Source organism: Hakea prostrata, chromosome 7, assembly GCF_041222555.1.
Source record: "Hakea prostrata isolate BN-2017 chromosome 7, UWA_Hpros_2, whole genome shotgun sequence".
NCBI classification, from domain to species: Eukaryota; Viridiplantae; Streptophyta; class Magnoliopsida; order Proteales; family Proteaceae; genus Hakea; species Hakea prostrata.
In genome coordinates, this window is record NC_142606.1 from 12,272,263 (window position 1) to 12,280,016 (window position 7,754).

The following is a 7,754-nucleotide window of genomic DNA, read 5'->3' on the forward strand; positions in this document are numbered from 1 at the left end:
ACACCATTCTGCAACTCTGAGAAGTATAAGAAAAAGGTGGTGATTTATACATGCCCTAAATTGGGCTGGCTCAATATGAGATATTTTAAATGGCAAATTTATAATTCATTTGGTATAAGATCATCTGAACTTCCCATCGCTTGCACATGGTCTGAACAGATCCAAGTGTTTCTCAACTTATATTCAAGAAAACAAAGGGGAACCCATTATTGTAACTGGAAAATATGGTTCATCGGACGTAAAACACTCAGAAGAACAATTGCATAAACTAGTCGTTTGCATGCCCCTTATTAAAAATCAGCGATAGAGTGCTTCTTCCTTCTCCTGTCTTAAGCGCTGTCTTCACCTGAACGAGTCGGGGCGCTTTGGCTTGCTTTGGACAACTTGATCAATCTTCTCCATCACTTCTGGAGTCAGCTTTGGGATGACCTCAATGGCTTTCATGTTCTCCTTAATCTGCATTTTGAGAAGGCATTAGCATATCTCTAAGCAAAACTTACACCAATTCAATTGCATTAACACTGATAAAGAAGCAGGACACAGGAACTTATGCTACACGTATGAAACACAGAAATGAAAAAGGACAAGTTGGAAAGATACTCCACAAAAATCAAACATAACTCATGGGGTGTAAGCAGTCACATCACATTCTAGATATCTTGTCCCTCTCTGCTCTATAAAGTTGCACCCAACATGTTAACTTCATCAAACATGGAAATCACTTCTTCCAATAACTAAGCAGCACAGTGTAGGGTTCTTCATTTTGGCTAATGTCACCTTAGCAATCATAATGACGTACTACTTAGCCACAACCAACATCTAACTTCAGCTTCTTGGCCATGAAGAGCACCAAATTTCAACAACTTCAACTTTTTCGATGCATTTACAATGGAAAAGCCACAAATGCTTCCAAACTGCTTACTCCGGAAAAAACATCCAAATCATAATTTTCTTAAAAATGCTGAACACAAACCGAAAAAAGGGCATATCCAAGCTCCCACCACAGTGGGGTCTAGGAAGGGTCATAACATATGCAATCTTATGCCTGATTTTGCCTGATTTCACAAAGAGACTGTTTCCAGACTGCAAAAGGTGACCATTTGGTACCGATGGAGCAACCTATACCATTGCACCAACCCCACACCACCACCCCCCCTCCCCCCGGAAAAATAAAAACCAAACAAAGAAGAAATACAATACCAATCATGACATTAACATAAGATGCTAATTGAATCAAACTCTAGAATTAAATATTTTCGTTCAATGCAGAAGCCAGAAGAAACATGAAGAACAAACCAAGACACATACTGGTTGACCACAGTACTAAGAAACTAAGTCAACAAATAAAACTTACTTGGGCCTCCTTCGTAGCACCAGTGATAACAGTTGTGACATTAGGATTTGCTGCACACCAAGCAATTGCAAGTTGAGATAAAGGTACACCCAGCTCATCCGCAATTGGATTCAATCCATTAACCTTATTCAGCACATCGTCAACCAGTGACCTGCTGGCAAGATTCTACAAAGAAAAAAATTGCAGTTAACTAGTTGAAAGACTTATTTGACTGAAACTTAAAAGGCACATTCATCCTCCCTGCCTATGTGTTGTTATGCCACAAAAAGGGTGGCACTCTATGCAAAATTCACAAAAAGAAATATTATTGAAATCAAGCAGTTTGCAATAGTATTGTTGTTATCCAAGTGAAACTTCTTTCAAAAGTATCAAGTATTAATCAGCACATATGTTGTCTTGGGAACCACCAAAACACCATTCATGATTAAATGCTATCAACAGGAAAAAGAAGATCAGATCCAAAGTTCCATGCAGCTCAACATTGGACTAAGTTTTTAGCGAGATTTTGGTTCTAGATTGAGCCCAATCCTTTGGCGCAAATTGTAGCCCCCGAGGTCAAGGCATCGAAACACCCTTCCAGCAAAAATTGTTGGGGTAAGACTGTAGGAAAACTTGCCCCCTTCCCCCCCCCCTGCCCCAGGGCTTTGTTTGTGCAGAAGCCTTTGGCACTGGGTTCGCCCTTTATTGAGTCCGGTCCTTTATCCTCATTATGTGGTCTACTTTTTCAGTTGTATATTTTTTTCTAGTGTTATTGTTTCTAGATGGTTGAAATACTAGCTATAATTCCAGATCCACAGTAGTTTACTCTCAAAGACTCACTTCTTAACCCATGAATGGGAGGTTCCTATTATGTTTACTTTTCCGAAGTTAATAATGGAGCAAGGGCCTAGATCTCCCAACAATTTTGATGATACTTCAACCATATGCTTAGTTATTCTACGAGATGCAGTTGCAGCATGGCAGGATGTCAATTGCACTGGCAAGATGCTAGTCAAGTTCTTGGTGAGAAGCTTAGTTCAAATCCTTCCTTCCTATCCACTTCTGCTTCAATCAATCAAGATCGGATATCTGGTGTCATTGCTTTTCTGTGCATATCAGTTCTCAGTTTCTGTTTTGTTCTAATAACTTGTCAATATGTTGACTAATATTTTACTTTCTTCTCAGTTTCACATGCTGCAGATACAGTGCAATGCTTCTACCCAATAACATCTAGTTCTGCCGAGAGTTACTCTGTCAATCACTGAGACCTATCACAACACCAGGATCTCCATCTGATAGGTATTTCAGCAAGTTTTTAATCCTGAACTAACTTATCATGTCTGTGATTCCGGTCCTTTAGTTGATGTTTTCTGTTAGTGACTAAATGTGGTTAATACTTGATGACTTGCTAATTTTTCAACTCCCTGATAATTCAATATGTGACCATAAGATTTGAATCAAATTTTGCCAAGTTGTTATCCGTCCATACTAACACAATTTTAATCAGGGAATGGACCAGATGCAATCACTTTTGGACCTGGCTATTGATTTTCCCCTGTTGTCTAGTTGAAATCACTACCAGTATTGACACCTCAGGCTCTGGGGAAGTGAGAGGAAACAGCAGAATCAAGAGCAAGGGTGGCTATAGAACAGCTTGACCTCCAGAAGGCAGTGGTCTACAAGTAGCTATTGAACAAATCCAAACGAATATCTTTTGACCACTGGCTAATCACATTCTCTTCCCATTCTTTTGGTCCTGCCTACCGTTGAATAGTGTTCTGATCTAGTAACAATTTCAATTTGTTTCATTCATGTTATATATGTATGATTATTCCAATAAAACCTAAATGGATTTCTTCTAGTATAATCTAAGGTACAGGTACATTTTCAGGGTTCACATTTAAAAGAATTTCGTTGAAATCCACTGGCTGCCAACCTGATGCCACTGTGAAAACTTACCAAGGTTACGGACCAGTAAAATAACACAATGAAGCAAAGCAATGAATTACAAGTAAAAGTTTACTATGGATAGAAGAAAAAAATATTAATAGGAAGATAATAAACCAGTGAAACACATAGAATAAGCACTGAAAGTATAAACCATCAATATTGTAGTTATTTTTGCAATGCATGGAATTAATTTCTTTTTGAGCCACAATTTATGCATAATGGCATTGAAAAGAATAGTAACTAGTATAGGACTTAATGTCAAAAAATAGCTGATTTCAGAAGCATGGAAAAAATTAGCACCAAAATCCAAGAGAAATGTAGATACCTTGTAATTTTCTAGAGCAAACCGACTATCAGGTGGTATCACTCCTTTATTATATTTTCCAGTGAGCACTCCCGATGCTAGTGGGCTCCATGTGGTGAGACCCACACCGTATCTGCTGTACAGAGGTAGGTACTCGGATTCAACCTGAATCAATTAAAAAACTTGAGGTTACATCTAATATAAATAAGTTTACCAAGTAAAATCTAAACTGATATGAGTCATAGTGAAATGATATTAGTGCAAAGAACAATAAAAAAAATAATAATTAAGGAAAATATTCCGGGACACCCTCACTCTGAATTAGATCAGCATGAACTGTGTGTTTTGCCACGTTGAAAGATGATCGGAAATTCTAATTGGTGAAAATGTAAAAATTCAGATTGATGGTGAATGTATCTACTCCATAAAGGCATACTGATGCAGTTCAAGCAAGATTATTGTTTATGTTGACTTCATGTGGGCCCCATGAAGTCAGAGGCAGAGAGTTGAAGCTTCAGAATATTTTAACTGTCACTATTTTGTTCTAGTTTTTATTCTCATAATAGACTCTTAGTCACTAAGTAGTAGCAATTAAAAGTCTCATTTTATTCTAGAAAGCTTCTAAATTTAAGAACAGCAAGGGACCTTCTGGAGGTTCCTAAATATCTTGGCAGATGAGTAACCCCACACAAATAGAACAGGTACTAACTTTTAATGTGACCATTGGTTATCATATGTAGACAAAAGCACAACTAAGCATAGATTTGATGTCTAAGTATGCTGTATGTGAGTGTTTGCACTGCAGTGAACCAATGACAGCCCTTGTGGTGAAGCAAAGAGCAAGGCGCCTTCTAGTGATACCTATTGATCATATCCCCCCCCCCCCCGGTCTTTTATCACATGTTTTCTTACCGCAACAGACGGTTCTAGAAAGCAGACAATCAAACTCTTACTAATCTTCTTTGTTCTTATTCAACTCCTAACACTGCTATGTGTTCCTCCAAATTCTCTTAGCTTTTTCCCAGCACCGTTATGACATTTATCATATCCTATTGGACAGAAACCTAGTTTGAACATCAACCAATGGATTCTGGGAACATGTCCATCAATTTGAATTGACATTAAACTGAATGTATGATTAGGCCAATTGTGCTTTCCAGGCCGCCACTAGAGTAGCCAATCCAAAGGACCCTTCCAACAGTTCTGGCTGTTACCTTCATCGGATGGCAAGTTTGTGAGTTATCTCAGTTTTCTCTGCTTGCCATTTTACAACTCCTATGACTTATAATCTCTGCCATGCAAGTTTCTCATCGTCGAATCTGTAACTTCCTTTGATATTTTCACCAAGTGGATTTTTAAGCCTATCACACCTCGCCACATACCCTTCCATAAATGTCCACACATCTCTCTGTAGTCCCAGATCTCACATAAACTATGTGTCTCTCAAGCAACAATGTATTTAGAACATCAAATAAGCAACTCTAGCAGTATCAAAAACTGACACTAGAACACAAATAGGTCTAATGAAATGGATAATCACTGCAAACATGCTATCACAGCAAAAAACATATAGGCCACTCCACCAACAAGAAAACACTACCAAACTAAAAGCAAAGTCAGAATATAAAAATGAAAAGCTTGGCAGTGTATTGGTTCAGCTGTGACTGATACCGATATGTAATCAGTAGTATCCATAAAAAGACGGCACTTATCCTGCTTGGGGATCAATACATTTCCATACGCATCATACATTTCAGCTTTGGGATCGATACATCTCTATACATATCAATATCCTGCTTCCAGCAGGCCACCTAATCCTGCCCATATGAATACCAACCCAGAGGAAACTAACTTGCACCAATAACAGATGCAAATGAACAAAACACCAAATAGGAAGAAAAAACTACAGCAAGCAGTGGCAGAAAGATAATCAGTGAGCTAAATAGCTTATAAATTTGAAAAAAACAATCCAAATCTGATTGTAGCATCAAACAGAAGGATAGACCCTTGACATCCGACACGCCTCAGTCACCTTCTCTTTGGTGATACTAGTACCTCGGTTACCCTGTATGTGGTAGGATAACCCACAACATATAAGGGCTTATTTTCCCTAGATCATAATGGAATATGGTACCCAGATATTCTCACTGCTCCCATAGAGTCAAGGAATATTAAATCTGGGACTTCTTAGAGTAGAACTCCATGAGCTTTTCATTAACAAATATCCTAATAAGAAAAATAAAGCAATGAAATGAATCTCATCTAAACACGTCGAAACCAAATGTCTAATTTCGTTGGCCATTGATACTCCTTTGACAACTAAAGGCCGGGATGAGAAAGGCAAAGTTCCCCAATTGAAGCCTCTACTAGGTCAACGAGTTTCAATCAGAATGCCTAAGACAGATAATCACAACAAAAATAAAAAATCGAAATTGTCGGACAAATAGGTTAGGAGAAATGCAAGCAATAAAATGGGCATATTTCCGATTGAATTAGTCACCTTATGGCGAGAGAGGAGATTATACTCCGGTTGCTCAACAATAGGGCCAACAAGATCCAACCTTTCAGCAACAGACCAGGCCTCAGTGATCTGCTGAGCCGACCACTCACTGGTTCCCCAGTAGAAAGCCCAACCATTATCGATCACATAATTCATGGCCCTAACGGTCTCTTCAATGGGAGTCATGATGTCAGGCCGATGACAGTAAATGAGATCAACATAATCCATGTCAAGTCGCTTCAACGAAGCCTTTGTGCCCTCAATGATGTGCTTCCGAGACAAACCCTTGTCGTTAGGTCCGGAACCTCCCCAGAAGATCTTGGTAGATACAACAAGATCGGATCTTTTCCATCCAAGCTCTCGCATGGCCTGTCCCATAATCTCCTCAGCACGGCCATTTGCGTAAACCTCGGCGTTGTCAAAGAAATTAACGCCACAGTCACGGCAGCACTGGAGTAACGCCTTCACATCCTTCACATCTAGTTGATTGCCGAAACTCACCCATGCTCCGTAAGAGAGCTGGCTCACTCTCAAACCAGATCGACCGAGGTTGTTGTACTGCATCTTCGTCTCTTTCAAGTCTGTTCAGTTCCAGAGAGTGAGAACTGAGATACGAGAACGTTACAGACACTATAAATAGGCTAAGAATATACACAGAGAGTCGTGAATCCGAGTAAGAGAGAAAAAATGAGACGACGCATGATTCATTCAGTTTTCCATAGCCGCATGGGTAACAACGGCCAATATCCATATTATTATGTAATAATAAATACCACAAAAAACTTATGCCTGGGATATGAGACACGTCAGCATCCGAAGCTCCACGGAGAATCATAGATACCCAATAGAAAAAGGGCATCTGGCATGATAATATATGTCTATTAACTAACGGGAATATTTGTGATATTCATGCCGGAATTATTTTTATATTTGTGATATTCATGCCGCTATCATTCTATTTCATCTTTATTAATTTTATACATTTTATCCCTAAATGAAAAAAAAATCCATAATTAATCTATTTATATCATATATCTTTGTATTGCCCAATTTATTTTTGTCAGTATAATTTATTGGCCAACTTCACGAGCTAGAATAAGGAGCAAGGTTCAACATTTGGGGTGTCAGTGGCTGTCAACACCTTGAAATCTCTACATTGCCAACATTTGAGGTTGTGTCGGCCGAAATTTAGCACCCCAAAGAAACAAACCAGTCAGCGACAATCTAAATTTTCCTTCTTCTGTAAGGAGTCATTGATGGAAGAAATGGTGGATCCAATTTTTTTGCTTTGGCATAAGGACATTTGGAATGTATAGTCGTATTGATGTCGAGAATTTATAAGGTAGCATGCATAATTCTGTGAATATTTCTATGCATGGAGTCATGCATGATTCTAATCAATCTTACATTCAAGGAAACTGCCAAAATTTTAATGTGCAACTATTACAAGGAAACTCTCATGTAGATTAGAGGAGGCTTAGAATGGGAAGAGGCGCTAATAGTGTGTATTTATAGACAAAAATGAAAAATGAGATCCATAGTAACCGCAAGTCAATGCTAATGGTCCCTAATAATATTCTATTTGTACAAATAGATGTTGAAGAATGGAAAAAACAATGCAAGAAATTATTGTGTATATATGGTGATTTTTTGCTGAAATCACTATT

At 38.5% G+C, this 7,754-nt stretch overlaps 1 protein-coding gene across 1 annotated transcript; it reads right to left on the reverse strand.

The window, feature by feature from the left end:
* Positions 1-6,822, reverse strand: LOC149009824 (putative voltage-gated potassium channel subunit beta). The gene is made up of 4 exons (XM_089162319.1): positions 6,088-6,822; positions 3,609-3,752; positions 1,355-1,519; positions 1-456 (listed from the first exon to the last, which is right to left on the reverse strand). Exons 1-4 carry the CDS (start codon positions 6,649-6,651, stop codon positions 343-345), a joined length of 987 nt encoding a protein of 328 aa, XP_089018445.1. The 5' UTR covers positions 6,652-6,822; the 3' UTR covers positions 1-342.
* Positions 6,823-7,754: the final 932 nt, after the last annotated feature.

Coding starts and splice junctions, on each gene's coding strand:
- LOC149009824 (XM_089162319.1), bottom strand. CDS start 6,651: ATGCAGTACAACAACCTCGGTCGATCTGGTTTGAGAGTGAGCCAGCTC. Junction 1,520..3,608: donor TTGCTCTAGAAAATTACAAG/GTATCTACATTT, acceptor TTTTCTTTGTAG/AATCTTGCCAGCAGGTCACT. Junction 457..1,354: donor GTGCTACGAAGGAGGCCCAA/GTAAGTTTTATT, acceptor CTCAAAATGCAG/ATTAAGGAGAACATGAAAGC.